At 38.6% G+C, this 21,562-nt stretch overlaps 1 protein-coding gene across 1 annotated transcript in view; it reads right to left on the bottom strand.

Annotated features, from left to right (window-relative positions):
• Window positions 1–21,562, bottom strand: part of astn2 (astrotactin 2) — a 443,146-nt gene that overhangs the window by 231,527 nt on the left and 190,057 nt on the right. Inside the window, exons 5-7 of the mRNA XM_033646535.2 lie at window positions 19,821–19,928; window positions 15,131–15,277; window positions 2,841–3,008 (exon numbers count right to left, since the gene is read on the bottom strand). Of these exons, the coding sequence (XP_033502426.2) occupies window positions 2,841–3,008; window positions 15,131–15,277; window positions 19,821–19,928 (423 nt within the window). The remainder of the gene's footprint in view (window positions 1–2,840; window positions 3,009–15,130; window positions 15,278–19,820; window positions 19,929–21,562) is intronic.

Raw genomic sequence — 21,562 nt, 5'->3', positions numbered from 1 at the left:
TTACCAGAAGATGTCTTTGTCATGACAAGTTGACATTAAATTTGTTTGGGATGTCCTTATTATGACAACTTGACATTAACCAGGATGATATTACCAGATGTCTTTGTCATAACAACTTGACATTAACAAGAAATGCACCTCTTTTTGTGTTTATGACAAGTTGACATAAGGATTATTATTGTTATGACAAAGACATCTTCTGGTAATGCCATCCTGGTTAATGTCAAGTTGTCATAATAAGGACATCCCAAACAAATTTAATGTCAACTTGTCATGACAAAGGCATCTTGTGGTAATGTCATCCTGGTTAATGTCAAGTTGTCATAATCAAGACATCCCAAACAAATTTAATGTCAACTTGTCATGACAAAGACATCTTGTGGTAATGTCATCCTGGTTAATGTCAAGTTGTCATAATAAGGACATCCCAAACAAATTTCATGTCAACTTGTCATGACAAAGGCATCTTGTGGTAATGTCATCCTGGTTAATGTCAAGTTGTCATAATCAAGACATCCCAAACAAATTTAATGTCAACTTGTCATGACAAAGACATCTTCTGGTAATGTCACTTTGATTACCTCCGCCAAGGAGGTTATGTTTTCGCCGGCGTTGGTCTGTTTGTGTGTAAAATAACTCAAAAAGTTATGAACGGATTTTGATGAAATTTTAAGGATAGATTGATAATGGGAAAAGGAACAGATGATCAAATTTTGGTGGTGATCAGTTGAAGCGAAGTGGATAAAATAATAAAATGGCGGGAAGACTTCAGATTCTTTTTATCGGTGGACCCTTATGGACTAAAGAAATCAAAGAATGGACACATATTCTGACTTTATGACAGCGTCAGAGACAGGGAATCACCACTTGTTTTTTCATCATGCCAGTGAATCTGAATGACTTACGGTCTTCTCTGGGGCTCATGGTTTTAGTAAAATGACATCAACTGAGCTAACAATGTGTAGCATCATCATATACGACAAAACTTAACATTTATTTTTTTCTATGTGCAATCTAACCAGCTAACTAATGTTAGCTTAAGTGGGTAATCAACAACACCATTTTATCGACTGAAGAACTGGCAACCAGACCAGGCCTCTAATTGAGACAGGCCTTTATTTGTCAAAATGTGTAGCTAAATTGGGCTCATTAAGGGGACTAGGCGTTGAATTGGGACTGGGCTTTTAATTGAAGTTTTAGGGTATGTTTACCTTTTTTTTGCTGGTCACTCACCATCAAGTTTAGATACACTTCAGATGTTCCCTTTATATTTATTGTTTTAGAATCTTTATTCTATGTATGAAAGAGGACACTATTTTATGGGATTAAAATCCATGGTGGCGTGTGAATTTTGACAGTGATATCAGAGAAAGTCTATTAATTGGGTGAGCAAAAATTAATATTTTATTAGCAGGCTTGTTTTTATTGGCATCTGAAATTCTCAAAAATAGAAACATCTCCGAAAAAAAAAAGCCTTGCACTGTGGAAAACAAAAGTTTCAGACTCAGCACGAATAGGCTCATAGAGATAGATGGGCTCAAAATCTTTAATAATTGATGTGCAGTTCATTTGCACAAATTATTCACATTTGGTATGAAGACTTTTTTGCAAGAAGCAGAGTGAAATTCATCAGATTCAGAATGGCTACAGGATAACATGACTTACAGTACCATGTTTATATTGAATAAATTGTGGTTATATTTGTATTTTTATCAATAACACATACTTTATTTTGTTGTAATATATAGAAATTTGTTTAGAAAACATGACTAAGCAGGTGTAGGGTTGGGATTTGGAAATCCCCAAATTGCCATTGTTTTGTAATTCATCGAATTCTTATGTTTTAAAATGTTATACACTCTTTTAATTGTTTAATTAAATGAATTAAAGATAAACTAATATCTTTATAATAAATATAGAGTAGAAAACAGGGTATCTATACATAGTTGTATGCATACAATCTAAAGAAAGAGACGTGTATTTGCTCATTGCAGACATCTGATAATAACATATTAAGCTTGTTGACACGGAATTAAGCTTTGTAGCTGGTGGTGATAACACAAATCCGATTCCATACAAGTATTTATGCTTTCATCACTGCATGACAATTATCAATATGATCATTTAATCACTGCCATTTTTTCGAACAAAATGTATTTGATGTGCATGAAGCACTCCCACCAGGCTCCTCCGAGGACTTTTTTTTTTTTTTTTTTTTCAAATCACAAACACTGAAATACATTTATGGAGGTGACCCTGTAGCAAAAAGAGCTGTCCTTCATTCCTCCTCATTCTGGGTATTGCAGTCCTTGCAATTATCACAACATAAAAGAGATTCAAATGCCTGCATTTTCTTCTAATCTCAATACGCTCAACAGGGCTTGAAATATGTCTTTAAATTACATTTCTAACCAGTGTGTAGAATTTCAAATTGACTCAATGCCGTACATATTACATGTCCACTGATTATGAACTTCCAGCTTTTTGCAAACTAAATTAAGCCGTTCTCTATTAATGTGCCCCTGTAATTATTACCTAGGGTTGAAAAAGATGTTTTCTTTAATGCTATGTGGGGCTTATAAAACATGCACAATGAATCATTTCATGTTCACTTTGAGGAAATGAATAGACGAGGTGTTTATCGGTCAAACAGCATTGCAGTTATGAGGGTGTGACTTTGAGAGCTTTATATAACGTGTCTGCCATTGAAGTGCATACCAGTTATTGGACAGCAAATATCCTAGTGATAAAAGGTTTCCCCAAAGGAACAAATAATCAGTGAAATTGTATTTTTTGCTCAATAAATAGGCCCCAGTGTGTGCATGTTCGTATGGACTAACCTGTCTCCTGGTCACAGATCTGCTCGCAGGGTTCCGTGGTCCTTTGGCCGCAGTAGTCAAGGACCCACTGTGTGGATGAGTTGGTCTGATAGTAGAGGGTTAGCTTGGCTGGGTTTAGCCAATTAGAAACATCAAGGAAGCTGCCCATGCTCACCACAAAACTACTTCCTGAAAGAAAAGAAAAAAAAACAGAACAAAATTATTTTGCTCGAAAAGAAAAGTGCAAAGGTTAAAAATGGCTTGATTGTTTGGTATTTTAAAGGTTCCTCTCCCGGTTCTATTGCAAAATCAATTGGAAAGTAGCTAATTCTTTTGTTTTCACTGTAATTTCAATTCCCTTCCTGACCAGGCTGAATTTAAATGAGAAAATTAAGACCTATAATGTGAGTATTGATGGGATTTCCTTGGTAATTGCAGGAGAAGGGCTGAAAGAGTTTCACGAGTCAATCAGTAAACACTATGCTCATTGACGCTGACTTACCTTTCTTTCTTACTGCTCCCAGACCAATCGTTAAACTCTGATCACTGAACAAGATTATCCCTAATTGATGCCAATGACTTTTAGTTCCAAAGGGAGCTTTGAGGAGATTGTGCTTCAGCCCTCTGGTGAGCACAAAGATTCTTACACAGCTATATTGTGTGTATACTGCTGGGTCGTGGAAGGTAAATTCGTGAAGGTGTTTGCAGTGCGAGTCTACATTTCTGTGTCAAAGTGAATTTAAAATGAGCTGCAAAAACCAGGCTGGGGCATAAAGATAGTAATTGTGAGATTAAAAAAGGATTCGCGCATATATTCTCTTTTATGACATGAAATTCTGTGATGGTGGTCTCTAGGCTGTTTTTTTAAAAGAGAGGATTAATGCAGATAGAAAAGCTTAGACAGTAGCCAGCAATCAAAGCTGAGTCACAGGAAAAGTTACAAGGCCAATGCCCTGCAGTAAAACACACAACTCAGAGGAGAAATACCCCGCAAAGAATGCAGATAAAGCAACACTATCCCAAACCTCATCTGCTTATTTATTTTTTTCCTTTCTTACCAATTTTGTTGTTCCAAATTCCTAATAAAATACACTTGCATTTGTTGCCTCCTACACACATGAAGTCACTGGCTGCTTCTTTTCATTTGGCAGGAAAGCCTGACCCACGGAGAGCCTTACAAAAATACACTCATATGTTAAAGTTTTATTATCTGACAACCTGGCAAACTCGACTGGAGCTCCTCATCTAGACTGTATAGACTAATAACATCCCTGCAGTGCTGCCTTCAAGTAAATATTGCATTGCTTGTAGCCATTATTCTGCTGCTACAGTATGGATTGAAGTAAAGTTGAAGTGTGTCGACCTCGGATGGTTGTGAATGGGTTCTGAGAATGGGTCTGTATGGATGACTATAAGAGCACAGCACACTCTAAGCTCTTGTTCCACTGTGGCTGTCGTCATGACAGCTCAGATCACCTTAATGTGTTCATCAGTGAGTGTATGTGTCCAGCATTGGAATAACAGTTTTTTGGCAATAAATAAATGGATGAGCAATAATTTCCTGACGTTAAATGAAGACAAAACTGTCATCCTGCTTGTCGGCCCTAAAACAAAAGAAGAAATGCTGCTTAATAACTTGGGGAACTTAACTCCCTGGATCAAATCTGAAGTTACAAATCTTGGTGTGATCCTTGATTCAAACCTAAGCTTCAGGTCCAACATTAACAAGATGACAAAAACGTTACTTTTCAACCTCAGAAACATCGCCAAGCTACAACCATTTCTAAATGAAAAAGGTGCAGAGAAATTGATTCATGAGCAAGCTACAGAGTGCAGTGACTAAATTTGTCTGGCAAGGCAAATGCCCTCGTATAAGGCTCACTACGATGCAACGAGATAGACTGGCAGGTGGGCTATCTTTGCCAAACTTTAAGTTTTATTATTGGGCCTTTACCCTCAGACCTTTAATAACCTGGTTTGAGCCTAATGCCGCAGTGTCTTGGCGGGCCGTGAAAGAAAGTTTTGTACATCCATACACTCTGCAAGACTTTCTGTATTCTAACGTGCCTTTACCACGACGCAGAGAAACATTCGGCCCAGTAGTCTGTCAGATGATCGCTGTCTAGAGGGCTATAGAAAAGATGAGTGGGTTCCCCTCCCCGGGTCCATGTCATTGGTCCGACAGCCCATTGGTCCAACATCCCATTAGTCTGACGGTCCGCAGTGCCGAACGGCTCCCAGCAGGCGTTTTTCTGCCTTGATGGTGCGCCGCGACCGGCTCTGGGTCAGCTGGGAAAGGCTTGAGGCGAAGCAGGCTCACAGCTTATGTGTTTGTCACTTTCTTTTTCATTTTAACCCACACCATGATCTTTTCCTGACACTAACCAAGTGTTTTTTGTGCCTAAACCTAACCAGACCTTAACCACAGGGCATCATGATGATTTCAGAACGGACTTCGGAACAATGGGTTTAATATGGTCGGAACAATGGGCTGTCGGACCAATGGGCAGTTCCCCCCCTCCCCTCCAAACTGTTGATAGGTGGACGCCCCATACATTATCCTCACTGGCGGGAGAGGGGAATTCGTACGTTGGGAGATATTTTTGGAGACGGGGGTTTGCATTCCTTTCAAGATTTGTGTACACAATTTGATATTCCGTGTTCTTCCTTTTTTTTCTCTATCTGCAATTGAGATCTGTTTTGGGGGCTTGCAGAGTTCCGTTTCCGCTCACACCACAACCATTAGACAAGATTCTATGCAGCGCCAGAAGCACGAGAGGCCTAGTCTCCAAACTATATTGGTTTATTTCCGAGCATGCTTATAGACCCCTGGCATTGGAAGTTTTATGGAGGGCCGATATACCAAATCTTAACACAGATCATGATTGGAGGAAAGTCTGGTCTAACATTTTGCTGGCCTCTAGAAACCCAGATCACCAGCAGATCCACTTTAATTTTGTTCACAGAACTTATATGAATTGATTGATTGATTGATTGATTACATGACACCAAGGAAGCTTTGCTCCATGAAGCTCATTTCTGATCCCCACTGTAAGCTTTGCTCTTTGAATGCTGTCGGCGCCTTCTTTCACATGATTTGGGACTGCCCCCCAGTGTCTGTGTTCTGGGGGATGGTTGCCTCCAATCTTTCTAAACTGTTTGGGTTTGTTGTACCACTATCACCTATCATATTCATTCTCAATGATCTGTCTACCCTGGGGTTGTCACTGTCTAATAGTCGTGCCCTGCTGGCTGGGTTTACGGCGGCCAAGAAACTGGTTGCCGCATTCTCTCTCACTTCGGGCATGGCTTCTTATGTATTTGGACATTGTATACTTAGAACTATCTACAACCCGTGTACATGGAGCACAGGAGACTACTGTTGAAATGTGGAATTCTCTTTCTGTGAAACTTAAGAATTTATTAGAATGAAAGTCACTGAAGCTGTTTTGTGTATTGCGTCCAGGTCCCTGAGGTAGGGGGTGGGTGGGAGGGTTTATTTATATGATTTCAGATTTAGTTTAAGTTGTTGATTATTTTCAAGGATTTCATTATTATTTTCTGTTTATTTGATCTTGCTGATTATTTTATGTGCTACTTGCCAATGTATCTGCTTTTAATTTTGACATGTTTGTTCTCATTTTCTTTTCTCCTTTTTGTATAAAGATATTTCTTGAATAAAGAAAAAAACTGATCACAAAAAAAAAAGAAATTGATTCATGCTGTTATTTCAAATTGGCTCGACTTTTTACAGGCCTCCCAAAAAACACCACTGAGAGACTTTAGCTGATTCAAAATAATAAGCTCGGCTATTAACCAGAACCAAGAGGAGAGAGAACATCAGGGCAGTCTGAGCTTCTCTGCACTGACTTCCTGTTACATTTAGAATTGATTTTAAGTTCCTCCTCCTTGTATACAAAGCTCTACATGGGCTGAGACCGAGCTACATTGCTAACCCCTGTCTTAACTATTTGCCTCCAAGAACATTTCGATCATCTTCTGCTGGTTTATTGGAGGTTCCCAGCAACAGCCGGAAGAAGATCGGGGATGCAACCTTTGTCAATTACGTCCCAAAGCTATGGAACACACTTCCCATAGATATCAGGGAAGCTAGCTCGCTGAATGTTTCTAAAAGAACGCTAAAAACCTGATCTGGGAGGTCAGGCTGACCAAACGTGAGCGTAACAAGGCCATTTCCTGCAGCACTGCAGTTAGAGAACAGAGCTGCCAGTAGCCCTCATTTGCTGAGAGGGTGGAAAAAAAATCTAATGGTCTCAGCTCACACAGAGAGGAGGCAATTGTTAGATTATGGGCTGGTTTCTCTGAGACCTGTGAAGAAACCCCTCCTGAGCAGTAAGAACATCGCTGATTGCTGGCAATTTGGCTGTGCATATCGTGAATTGATTGCAGAAGGCTGGGGCTAAATTATTTTGTTAGATTAAACCCCTTTCAACTGTTTTGGGAACAGATTTAGAACAGAAAGCAGAGCACATCTGTATCATGGCAACGGACAAGATTAAAGAAACTGTGCACATCGAGCAGTTGTTTTTTTTTTCTATTGAACAAGTGAAACAATAGTCCTCCCTTAGAAAAACACTTACACTGACAGACAGCTTTTTATTATTATTTTCATTTCTTACGCTTTTGTTCCTGCTGCATACTAGTGCTTTTTTTTCCCTGTGATATTTTCATTGTATGGTTATGGCAGTCAAGCTGTGTGGTTAGACACAACTAAATAACACTGATTATTCCTATTATGTCGAGTGTAAAAATATTGAACATAAGGGGAAAATAAAATGAAATAAAATAAAATTTAATTTAATTAAATTGAATTGAATTAAAAAACGTAAATAAAATCAAATAAAATTAAAAAGTAAAAATACCTTAAAAAAATTAACAAAAAAATTTAAATTGAGGTTCAAATTTGCACATACCATATTCTTTTACTTTTGCTACTTATTTTTATGTTTCATACCTATAATATTTATTCTTCTTGATTTCTAATTGGCTTCTGTTTCTGTCTGTAATAAATACCATAAATTTAATAATCATTCATTCATTTATTAATTAACTCTCCTAGTGTGCCGAATGAGCGAGGTCCGGCACTGATTATGTCTGTCTATGTGAATAAATGATGCATTTTTTTAATCTTATTATCACCTTTGGAATGTAATTTTAAGCAAGTGATTTATAACACCGCTCTGTTTCCGTCGTCTAACAAAAAGCTTTCCTTCCTAGACTTAATATTAAATATGTAATTCTTTCCTAATTTGTTAATGAATCCGGTGACTCGCTTCACACTTTGGAGTGCTGAAAAAAAAGAACATTAAGTATTAACCTCATTAACCTCTGAGAAGATATATTTAATTCCACCCACATTTGATTTAGCAATGAGTTTGTCATGATGTTGACTAAATGGTCCCGCTATTATGTATCCTGTCTCCATTTCTTCATGCTACCTACACGTTAGCTTGTGTGTTGTTTGTTTCCCATCTCCTGCCATGTATCATCTGTCTACTGGCCTGCGCTGTTGTGTTTACTGACCTCATCACATGTATGCTCCTCTGCCTCCCATCACTCATTATTCCTGCAGTATATGGAGAGTCATTTACAGTGGGCAGCTCACATCTCTTGCATGTCAGATCATATGCTTAGCCTTGTAGCTATGCCATAGCATTAAAGTCCTTATTCTTGCCTGTTCCTGTCCTGACCTAACTTATATTTATACGTGGCTTGCCAGTTTGGATTTGCTTTGTTTGTTTATCTGTTGGATTTGTTTGTTTGTTTGCTCTGACTGCCTACCTGCTGCCGACTGTATGCCTGCCAGACTATTGGGTTAAGCCGCCTTTTATCACATCTGCTCTGCCTCAGGTGTCTGCTTTTCTGAGTTCAATTCCACTATACACAAGTTTGCAGAGGAACAACAAAACTAAAAGTAAAAGGCTCTGCTTAATAAAAAAAAAGGTGCTGTATGGAAGACACAACATACAGACATGAAAGGCGAAGTCTGTCCTGAGGGTGGCACTAAAGGAAAGACCACGGAGTCATCCAAATTAAAATAATTAGCTCTCTGGTGATGGTGAATATCTGGAAATTTTCATCAAACTCCAATCATGAATTTTTGATCTCTTACTTTTAAAAGTTGAGAAGTGAGCATCGAGTCAGAGGTCAGCTCAGGGAGCTTCCATAATTTTAAGAAACGTCTGCCTTGTTAGGAGTGGTAGAGCAAAGGTGAGGAGGTCACAGAAAACAATAATTGTTCTACGGGGACTACACATGTCAATATTAAATTCACAGTGGTACAGATACCTTGCGATAGACTACAGCATAATGAGGTCAAAACCTTTCTGACTTTCTCTGTGAGACTTGTTTATATGGTTGTTCGATTCACCACACTCTATTAATTGCCCCAAACACTGCCATATTTGTGGGCAGGTTTCACAAAAATTTTTACAAGTGTAAATAACAATAACAATAATCTCAAGGGGATGTGACATTTCTGGAGATACAAGGCAAGTTTGTCTTAAATATATTTTATTTCTAGTCATTTACCAAATTGTATTCAAAGAAACACTTCATCCCCCAAATGTCTATTTGTATATCCATTGTATATACGAGTTTGTATGACTTCATGAAGAATCCAAAAACGGAGAACATGCTTGATAAATAGAAGTAAAGGGGTCCACGTTGAACGACAGCAAAACTAGATCAAATCACCCACTTACAAGCTCTTAGACAACTTTATGCAGTATAATCTAAGTCTCATTTATACGGTTGTATGCTAAGCACTCCCAAACAGTCAGCCCTCTCCGAATTGAACTGAACTACAGGTGAAACGTGTCCATGCTCTCTTCTAAACCAGACTCCACTGACACAAACAGCAATTTGACTTTGTTGAAGAGGGAGCTGATCTCACTCAGTAGTTTGTTTGTGTTACTGTGTGACTTTGCTGAATCAGAACTAACCCTTTAAAGCACCAAAGTCACACATAAACACACACACACACACACACACACACACACACACACACACAATGTTTTTTGTCAGTTTAGTACAGTTTCCTGTCGGAAGGGGCTTTAAGATGTTAAGAAATTTAAGATATAAGATCAGTAAATTTGAGGGCTAAATGAATACTTTCATGTTTTTTTGGGGGGTTTTTTGGCATTTTTTTGTCTGTTGCATATTCTATGTGTGGTTTTGTCATTTCTATGCCTGCTGCAACCCAAATTGCCCATCCGGGACAATAATAAAGTTAACTTGAACTTTTGTTCCACTGATCCCAATTAAGGGTATAAAAACCCCTGGCTGACATTGGGTGTATTCAGCTGGATGGCTTACATACTGCTTTTAGATGCTTTGGCTAGGCCTTCTTGACTCCCCTAGTTATCATCATTGAGCACTTGGCTTGGGCAGCACTTTTTTTTCCCTCCATGTCATACCATTTTCTTTGAAATTTAGTGTTAGAGCTTTGATAGGGCCCAAAACAATGAAGTCCGGCCTTACATGAAACAAAGTTTCTGTCCCAGCTCAACCCAAGTCTGAAACACGGCAGCAGTTTTGGGCTTGAGCCTGATTACATACCTGAATTTGCACTGTAAAAAATATATATATTCACAAGCTTCAGTCAACTTAAGTCTTTTCAGTGTGGTATAGGCCATTCGTAAAGAGTCACTCCAAGCACCAGAGCACACTCTGATTCTGTTATTCAGAGCACCAGAGGTGTTGGACACTATTTAAATTAATGAATGCTGAAGTGTCACTTAAGCATTTGTTAAAACTTATAGAAATATGGAAATTAGTGCAAACCTGATCTGATTCACACCTGGGAAAATGCTGGTAATTCACAACCTGGCCCATCCCGGCAGGTTGGGTCAGACCTTATTGGGTTTAGCCAGAGAGCAAAGCATTCACAGCCTCACAAATGTTTAGCCATTGTTGGATTAAAATAAAAAAAAATAAAAAAGAAAGAAAGAAAAAAGATTGAGGCAGCTCTAAACCAGCAGCTCTCATTTTTAGCAAGGTAAAATGAATGTTTTTGTCAATGGAGTCTGGCATTGAAGAGAGCATTGGTAAGTTTCACTTTTTGATCAGTTTTCTGTCAAAAGGGTCTGTCTGTTTGGGAAGTACTGAGCATACAACTGGATAAATGAGACTTGGATTGTCCTGCTAGAGTTGTGTGGGAGTTTGTAAAAGGATGTTTGATATGCAGTACAGGCCAAAAGTTTGGACACACCTTCTCATTCAATGCGTTTTCTTTATTTTCATGACTATTTACATTGTAGATTCTCACTGAAGGCATCAAAACTATGAATGAACACATGTGGAGTTATGTACTTAACAAAAAAAGGTGAAATAACTGAAAACATGTTTTATATTCTAGTTTCTTCAAAATAGCCACCCTTTGCTCTGATTACTGCTTTGCATACTCTTGGCATTCTCTCCATGAGCTTCAAGAGGTAGTCACCTGAAATGGTTTTCCAACGGTCTTGAAGGAGTTCCCAGAGGTGTTTAGCACTTGCTGGCCCCTTTGGCTTCACTCTGCGGTCCAGCTCACCCCAAACCATCTCGATTGGGTTCAGGTCCGGTGACTGTGGAGGCCAGGTCATCTGCCGCAGCACTCCATCACTCTCCTTCTTGGTCAAATAGCCCTTACACAGCCTGGAGGTGTGTTTGGGGTCATTGTCCTGTTGAAAAATAAATGATCGTCCAACTAAAAGCAAACCGGATGGGATGGCATGTCGCTGCAGGATGCTGTGGTAGCCATGCTGGTTTAGTGTGCCTTCAATTTTGAATAAATCCCCAACAGTGTCACCAGCAAAACACCCCCACACCATCACACCTCCTCCTCCATGCTTCACAGTGGGAACCAGGCATGTGGAATCCATCCGTTCACCTTTTCTGCGTCTCACAAAGACACGGCGGTTGGAACCAAAGATCTCAAATTTGGACTCATCAGACCAAAGCACAGATTTCCACTGGTCTAATGTCCATTCTTTGTGTTTCTTGGCCCAAACAAATCTCTTCTGCTTGTTGCCTCTCCTTAGCAGTGGTTTCCTAGCAGCTATTTGACCATGAAGGCCTGATTGGCGCAGTCTCCTCTTAACAGTTGTTCTAGAGATGGGTCTGCTGCTAGAACTCTGTGTGGCATTCATCTGGTCTCTGATCTGAGCTGCTGTTAACTTGCGATTTCTGAGGCTGGTGACTCGGATGAACTTATCCTCAGAAGCAGAGGTGACTCTTGGTCTTCCTTTCCTGGGTCGGTCCTCATGTGTGCCAGTTTCGTTGTAGCGCTTGATGGTTTTTGCGACTCCACTTGGGGACACATTTAAAGTTTTTGCAATTTTCCGGACTGACTGACCTTCATTTCTTAAAGTAATGATGGCCACTCGTTTTTCTTTAGTTAGCTGATTGGTTCTTGCCATAATATGAATTTTAACAGTTGTCCAATAGGGCTGTCGGCTGTGTATTAACCTGACTTCTGCACAACACAACTGATGGTCCCAACCCCATTGATAAAGCAAGAAATTCCACTAATTAACCCTGATAAGGCACACCTGTGAAGTGGAAACCATTTCAGGTGACTACCTCTTGAAGCTCATGGAGAGAATGCCAAGAGTGTGCAAAGCAGTAATCAGAGCAAAGGGTGGCTATTTTGAAGAAACTAGAATATAAAACATGTTTTCAGTTATTTTACCTTTTTTTGTTAAGTACATAACTCCACATGTGTTCATTCATAGTTTTGATGCCTTCAGTGAGAATCTACAATGTAAATAGTCATGAAAATAAAGAAAACGCATTAAATGAGAAGGTGTGTCCAAACTTTTGGCCTGTACTGTAGTTTAGCTGTTGTTAAACGCGGACCCCTTTAACTTCAATTCATCAAGAATTATTTTCTCATTTTTTTGGATTCTTCATTAACCTTGTCTTTTTTTTTCATGAATTCAACAGAACACAAGCTGAGTAACTGGTATACAAATGGTCAATTGGGAGGTGAAATATCTCCCCAAGCACCAAATTAATTCAGATTAAGGCATTTTAATTCTTAAAACAAATTATTGTCTTTGTATGGATAACGGCAGATTATCTGTACATTACTCAAAAGACAGATCTGGACCACGCATAAATTTCACAGAAAGAGAAAATTCAAAGTACAAGAAAATGCCACAAATTCCCTTCCATCACTCATATGTGCCACTTAACAACAATTTATTTCTTATGAGTAGTTCTTGCACAGGGCCCAATTTCATTATGATTTGACAGAATCCAATTATACTGTGTATGAAGTGATATGTAATTTGATGGGTCGGGTAGAACTGGTGAGAAAAAATGTCAGCGCCTAATGATATAACTCAGAAGCCCAGAACAAAAAGTCAAGCTACTAACCATTGAAAGTATTCAACACTATATTTCGTCGCTGTCCAATGAAAAACATGTATCTCCACTTTTGACGATTTGATGGACACTTCTGACACCCAATGGAGATACGTGTTGAATAGATGATATAATAAGACGTCTTTCCATTGGTCATTTGGATACCCAACACTAATAGTTGCTAGGGAATATTATGGACACTCCATGCACTGTAGAAAGTCAAAATCGTCAAAAGTGGAGATACGTGTTTTTCATCAGTTTTAGACTCTCATCTTACGTGTAGTTACAGAGCATACTGTAGAAGTTGAAGTTTTGTGTACTGTTCCATCCTATTGTGTGTCTAGGTGCACACAAATTGTGGGCGTGTGGGCGGACTAGAAATGAGGCCCTGGCGGCAAGAGCACCTGATCGACTGATATGTGAATGCTTTCAGAGATATGGCAATCATTAGTTAAATTGCCTCAGCTCCTCACTCCCTCTTACTTCACTTAACTCCTTGCACATTTTCCATGTGGGCCTCTCTTACCTCCCAGCAAGGTTTATACTGTGGTATCTTGCCAATACACGGACCCAATTTACAATTATCCCACAGCCAACAAGGAATTTAAAACACACTCAGTGGGATGGCTCTCGGGCAGTTGCCTGAGCACCTACATACTTATCCTCGTTTTACATTTATTTCTCAAATGTTTTGTGAACTGTCTCCATGTTAGCATGTAAAAAAGCAGATGCCTAATATCAACTCAGTATTGTCAAAAAAGTTTAAGTCCAGGTTCTATGTATTCTACTTTCTTGACAACATTTTGTTGTGTGTATGCCATGCAGCCAGCTATATGTGACATGAATAAAACAAAAATGAACCTTGAAGTACTTCTGTCACATTGGTTCAATAGAATGTTTGTGTCAACTGAGAAGGTGCAAACCACAGAATAGGTTAATAATGCAATATACCGTATGCAGTCACATGTAATAAAGTCTGCACACAGAAGGCTCCCAGTGCAAAAACACAGAAAAAAACAATCATATTTTGAGCACACTGCTCTTCATCAGTCTGATAGCTCCAAATGTCATTCAGTTGTTTGTGGTGATAATAAATCTTTTTCCACTGGGAGCTTTCAGTGTGTGGGCTTCATGCTCCTGATTTTTGCTCATTTTTTTTTTTTTTTTTTCAGTTCCACCACGCACATGATTTACTTTTTTGTCGGATGGATATACGTCTTTTGCACTTTATCAGTTGTGCAGAGGGGGCACTGACACTGTAAAGCATTGAAATTGAAAAACACAAATCACCAATGAGGGGGAGGAGGAGATTTTACTGCAAGCCATTTGTAAATAGAAACAGAGGAAGCATGCCGAGCTGTCCCTGGTCCATTAGCCGTTTCTCCTAACAACAAACACTATACAAATTACTTATTATCCTTCACCACTCGATAACAGCTCGTACTGGACAGTCATCCCTGCAGTATGCTGCTGCTTGAAGGACGACTGTATCCAATTATGGCTGGGAAAAAAGAAAAAAATGAAACAAAGATGTACTATGATGAATAGTGGCTATTATGATAACATGCTCCACAAATCTATATCCTTTTTTAGCTTCTACCACAAAGCTCAACATTGCCTGAGGCTGATGTTGCTACGGTATATTCTACTACAATTTCAGTGGGTGTCTCACAGAAGTGATAGGTGATTTTACAGTGAAGTTTCTTTCTGACTGAGTTTAGTGGGTTTCTTGTCAGTGATCAGTTTTTTTTCCCTTCCCATTTTTGCTTCTGTGTTATAGTTTCAATTGAAGGAAGAGAAAAATAAATAAAACAGTGCGATAAAAACAAAACAAAACAAAACAAAAAAACAGTTATAAAGCCAACTTGGTAAAACTGATTGGTAGTGATATTCCTTTAGTTGAATATTCAGCCAAGGTCTAATGAATGTTTTATACTTACCATCCGCAACAAAATGCTCAGGCACATGGAGGGTAACCTTGACAGTGAGAGGGCAGGAATCCTGCGTAGCATAGACAATGGCAATGACACATGTGCTGATGGTAATCAACGTCAGGGTGACCTTATTTAGAGGACTGTGTGGGTGGCCTAGAGGTAGAGAAAGAGAAAAAGGTAAAAGGTGAACAGTTTGACAGAAGCCCTTCTGTTCTCATCAGGGTCTCAAAAAGATGACTGCATTTGAACATCCTTGATAGGAAGTACTTCTGTACACAGGGACAAAATACACACACAGACACTCATAACACAGGCCTAAAACTAAATCATCCACTTTAGCACCTTCCTTTGTTGAAAATACAGCCGCTGAGCCTCCCTCAATCCTTGAAAATGTACTTAATTTGACTCCTGATATATGAATCTAACCCAGGTTCAAGTTTGGCCTGAGTAAGTAAAAGATGACCTGGAAAACACGAGCTCCTGCAGAACAGCCAAGAATCATTCGCTGGCGTGATATATGATCTTATTGCCACTGACAGGGTTATAGATTGGTTGTTTTGGTTGCCCTTTGGCTCTGTCAGGGCTCCCATTTCCAAGCCAGATATAAGGAATGAAATTAGCCACTTAACCTCTGTCTACTGATATTTATCATGTCGCCATGTTGAAAGGAGGCTTACTAGGATGTGATAGGGATAAAGTAGTGATAGCTCTGGTTTGAAAACACTGCTGTAACTGTATCACAAAATGAGCCTAATGCAGTAAGCGATACACAATCTTCCTCTGTATTTTTGTCTGTATGCACTAATTTGTGGAATTCATCAATGTTATTCTTACTTTTGTGCTTTTAATTTTACAAGTGGTTGAGAGCTTACCAAGACAAGAAAATAAAAAAAAAATCTCATTCTCACAGTCCATACATTTTTCTTCCAATGCAGGGAAATATAGGTTTAAAAATGCATTATTCATCATCACTTTTAGAAAATCATATGGTTTAGAGTAAGTATAAGATATTAGACTAGTGAATTTGTGGGTGAAAGACATACTTTGGTTCCACTGATTCCAATTAAGGGTATAAAAACCCTAAACCCTTGTCTCAGAATCGGCATGCTTCAGAAAATTTGTGAATAATTCCTAAGAAGAGAGCTGCCCTGTGTGCACCCTGCAGGTTTGTTGCCAAAGCCAATAGTAGTAGTAGGTCTATTCTTTTTTTCATGTTCTAAGCAGTGGAAGTTGGCTGGTAGCAAATTGTTAGACTAGTAAAGTGCCTCGTATTAAACAAAAGTTATATTTGCTTATAAGAGTTATGTGACTAGATCAGTGGATATCTCAGAAAATTACAGACACACACAATCTCAGATCCTCTACATTTTCCAACTATACATTTCGACTTTTCAAATAAAGCGTGATCAGTTGGACAGTTATTGATGCAATGTGCAAATGGCCAAATGGATTGAATTGAAACAATAAACCATTATAGAAACAAGTTTAATCAGTAACCCCCTGTGACAGGAGAATCCGGTGAATCCAATCAGAAGTTTGAAAGCAGTGAGATGCAGCTCAAGGTCAAAACCAGGGAGGTAAAGTTAGAATAATGAATCCATCCATACTGAATCACATGTCTACCACAGTCACGATGTTGTGAAGGGACAGGGACAACAGCTGTCCGCAGCAAAAGTGGCAGAGCAGCTAATCCCTTTGGGGTGTGGGTGGTGTCACTGGGCTCGTGAACGGGGTCCCTCAATTACTATAAAAGCCTACTGAGTAGACAAAACCATGTACACTCACGGTGGCTCACTTACTTTATGGCCACGAACCAAACACCGAGTCGATGTGCTCATACACGCAAAGAATCACTAAAACAGACAAGTACACAAACACATAAGTGAATGTAAAGCAACTACTATACACAGGGTAATTGTAAAGCTTAAAAAGCTTACGTTTAACTTAAAATGCCTTCCTTTACTTTATTCCCCTCTCACCATCTTCTAGAGAAAGCACAGCCTTTTTACACAAGCTGTAACTTTAACATAGATCACTGTCATGGGTTTTAATGTGAGCCCATGTGCTTTCCAATAAAATCTAAGAGCCCATTTATAAGGAGTGGACAGTTTAGACAAGAACCCTTACATTCTTTTTTTTTTGTGAACAATACATAATTTAAAACTCCACAAAAATACATACACTGTTACAAACTGTATGTATGTAATTCACAGCTGAATTAAATTAAGTCTATATAGCCTATTCGAGTTCCTTTTCATAAACCTACAATCACAACCCTTACCTCCATTCCACCTATAGCTACTTGAGATAAACATGAATAACCAACATTCCTGTAGTACTAACAACACCTTCCACAGAGGCTCAATATCAATATCCAGATATCCAGTACAGGGTCTCTTGAGTGATGAAAAATATTCATGAAAAATAGACGATAGATTTCTTCAGTTCAAAATTAAGTCATCACCTACAGATATTACGCATTGGGTTTTGTGAGACAAATGTGATTTTAATTAACTTTGTAGGAAATCAGGAACATTCCAGTTTTGAGTTGTAACTCCTGCTTTGCAAAAACGCTGCTGCTCCTGAATATTTTTTCTTCTGCCAGCCATGAACTACAGAGGTCGATTAAAGTGCTAAACGTCGATGAGTGGCAAGATGTAACTCAGCAGGTTGTTCTCATTTACTGTTCATATACGTACAAAATGTACTGCACAATAAATTGTTTATAACCCACATAATTGTGAGCCAGGAGGCTGTGATCAGGCTGCAGGTTGCCTTGGGAGCACAGGAGGAAGTCAGGTAAAACAGTATAAAGAGCAACTATCTGTGTGTTCCAGTACCCATACTATCACACTATACAGTATGACAGAAAAAGATTTAGTATGTCCCAATACAAAGTATGCGAAATTAAGAATGCCAAAAATACCAGAGTGTTCTACTACATACTTTTCTGGCTATTCTGACCCACAGTCCTCTGCACAGTAGACGATACATCACATGAACTGAGCCACAAACAGATGAAGCAATGACGGAAGACAGTGCATTCAAGCAACTGATGACCAGTAAAATAGTAATAATAGGAATGTTGATTGTTTAAGTGAACAAAATAATCATAAATATTACCAATAACAAAAGGACATAGCAATAAAAATAACTGACAGAGAACTGCAGATGTAATAACACTGTCGCAAATATAATTGTTCGAACCTACAATCTGTGCAGGTTTAAGTTTAGAGTTGAACTACATACATTGCAAGGTAACAACAGGAGAGTTCTCTGGGTCTCCGTCTCTGGCGAACTCGGTAAGCAGCATTTGTTGTATCTCCAAGGTAACGGATATAAAAGCAAGGGTCAAAGTTCAGGATGAAATGTTATGAGAAAGTAGTATGTCTTGATTCTGTGTATACTGCATGCAACAGTATGTACCTTTGAAGGGCAGCTGTAGTATCTACTAAAAGTAAAAAGAAAAAAAAGGTATGTAATGTGGAATGCACCCATGGTGTATGTAAGGAGGTGATTGGAGTGGAGGACGGGTCAAACAAACACAGGACTTTGGAGACCCTGGAGACTGCCGTTCATGTCCGGTGTGAAACCAAAAGTCATGTCATGTTGACACGTACTTTATTTGAGTGTTGATGTGAGGTGATGTACTTACGTAACTTGAAATAACTCAGCGTTGATGCCCAAAAATGATTCTTTTCATAAACCTAACCTAAGCAATACTGGCACCAATATATACATAACTTAACGTAAGACATCATATGAACTGTTGTATGAGCTTCAGTTGAACCCATTTAGATTTAAAGAGAAGGGCAAAGTAAGTCTAATTGTGGCTAGAAAAAATCCACAGAAATACTCTTTATTTTGCCTCTGTAGCTTTTTGTCTACCTCTGCACATCTCCTTCATTACATAGATTTAGACATCATTAGTTTGCAACGTGTATTGAAAATATTGCCTTTTGAATGGTCTACAATAACAAATTGCCCTATTGTACTACAGCATCCAAACAGGACCAGACACTTGTGATCTGTAATAATAATAATAATAATAATAATAAGATTAATATGTATGGCATGCCTTTTCCACCTTCTCTGATACAGTGCTATGTGATAGGCATGGGAAATAATAAGAACACATGGATTTCCACTCATTTTTAATCAATATGGACACCCAGGGGAACACAAACAGACTAATTTTCTGTGTTTCATCTTCTCCAGGTCACCCAGTCACATACACAACAGTGAAATCTGCATACAGTCTTCACTATCACATATCGCTATGTGGGAAGGGAAGTTAAAATCATGCTTCCCATCAAAGAAATGTGACTCATCTTTGTTCATCACTGAGCCTCCATTTACATCAGCTCATATATCTGCTTTGAGTGTCATTGAGCTGTGCCATGGACCAGCACTTTAAACCCCACCGGGAATGTGCATGACTCCTTCCTACTTCCAGCTACGCTGACAATTCCAGAAATGTCTAGCCTCATTTCCCTCAGCTATAGGCTCATATTCAACCAGAGTGAGGTTGGAATTTGTTTTTAAAATGTTTTATTGTATTTTACTCCTTTTTACATTATTGCCTTCTCAGCAGTATGCAGTGGATAAGAGGGTTCCCCTCCGTGCAAGTTAATGCATTATAAATGTAACACATCTATAACAATGTACAAAGACATACACCTGTATTCCCTCTCACCTTTGCTGCGCCTTCGTCCTCTGTGCTGCTCTGTGTAAAACTTCATTTGGCTGTCATCTTCAGGCTCTGACCCTGACTCCCCTTGAGGCCCAAAGACACCTCCAGGTGCTGGCAGTGAGAAGAGAAGAGGAGAAAAAGTGGATAGAAATTCAAGGAGAATCAATCATTTAAAGTATTTTAGGATACAAGTATGCTGACAAAAAGATGGCAACTGTTAATCAGCAAGTTTTTCAGGCAATCAGTGCTTAAAGACAGGACAGAGAAATGTGTGAAGACCATTCAAGTTATTCAACACAGGTTAGTCAGTCACAGTGGGTCTGACTCATGATTGCTGTGATTATGAAACTAAAAAAGGATAACAGTGAACTTCAAACTAAAACTTTAAACTAAAGTTCAATTTAAAGGGCAACGTCGATGTTTTCCAACCTGGAGCCTATTTTCCCATGTTTTTTGTTTCTGAGTAACTAATGGGAACAACAACTTCTGAAATTGGTCCAGTACTGAGTGAGAGTGCTGAAGCCAGCAGCAGCAAAACAAGCTGCAATGTAATTACTCAGGGCAATTACGCATCATCAGTTTATGTCCACTACACGTGCTTATTTTTGCCACTGGGGAGCTCAGATTGTTTTTATTAGTGTCAAACATCAACCTTTTTGTTAAAGAGTAAGATTATTTTTGTCTAAACAGAAACAACCCTGACTTGCCAGACATTTAAAAAACAGTAATTTTATGATCCTAAAACACACTATATTCCAAGTTGATAGAAATAAGATAAAACATACAAAAGCCATTTTGTTTAGTCTTTCCATTGTTCCAACATTTGCCAAGTCTGGTTTGGTTCTAATAAACTCTTACCTCACCCACTTACATGTGAAAATATACCAGCTCTATACACACTAAAATCACTGTTTTTTTATGTGGAGTCTGGTATGTATGGTGATAGTGGTTAAACAAAAAGGATTTTACACTTATACAAAAAGGTCGACCTTGTAGACATCCTTTCCATAATATTTTCAGAGACTTAGAACTATCTGAGCCCATTAGTGGCACAAACAAGCAGTCTTAGTGGACACAAATTGACAGTGCATAATTGCCCTAAGTGATTACATTCCAGCCTGTTTTGCCTCTGCCGGCTGCAACCCTGTCACTCAATACTGGACCAATTTCAAATATTGTTGTTCCTATTAGTCACTCAGACACAAAAATATGAGAAAGTAGGTTCTAAGTTGAAAATACCAAAATAGCATGAAATTTAAGTTCAGTTCAAGATTAGTTAAATTCAAATGATAACCATGCAATCCATGATATACTCCACTGAAAAAAAATGAGTTGTTTTGTTTGAGTTGTATGCAGAACTTTATTAATTTATTGTTGCTACTTCCGCTTCAGTGATGTACATTTTAGGGAAATATAGTATTAATTTTAGATGGAACGATAATAAACTGATCTTATTCAAGTCGGCCAAGATGTATTTTCTAGAACTGAAAACATGTGTCCATTGAAATTGGGCAAAAAACATTAAAATTCATTCAAGTATTCATATGAAATCTTACATACAGATATGAACTAGTATATTGTAGATGCTTACAGTTACATTACTGTACTGTAACTAAAACTTCACTGAACTAAATCATCCATCTATTTTCATCTGCCGAAGCAGAACTGGATGAACTAAATCAAACCAAAGTTAGTTAAGAGAATGGGTGACTGCAGTATTTGAATCCATCACCTGGGATATTGGG

The sequence above is a fragment of the Epinephelus lanceolatus genome, chromosome 19, assembly GCF_041903045.1.
Source record: "Epinephelus lanceolatus isolate andai-2023 chromosome 19, ASM4190304v1, whole genome shotgun sequence".
Taxonomy (NCBI): domain Eukaryota; kingdom Metazoa; phylum Chordata; class Actinopteri; order Perciformes; family Serranidae; genus Epinephelus; species Epinephelus lanceolatus.
The sequence above is the reverse complement of the archived record's forward strand: the minus strand, read 5'-3'. Positions and strand labels throughout refer to the sequence as shown.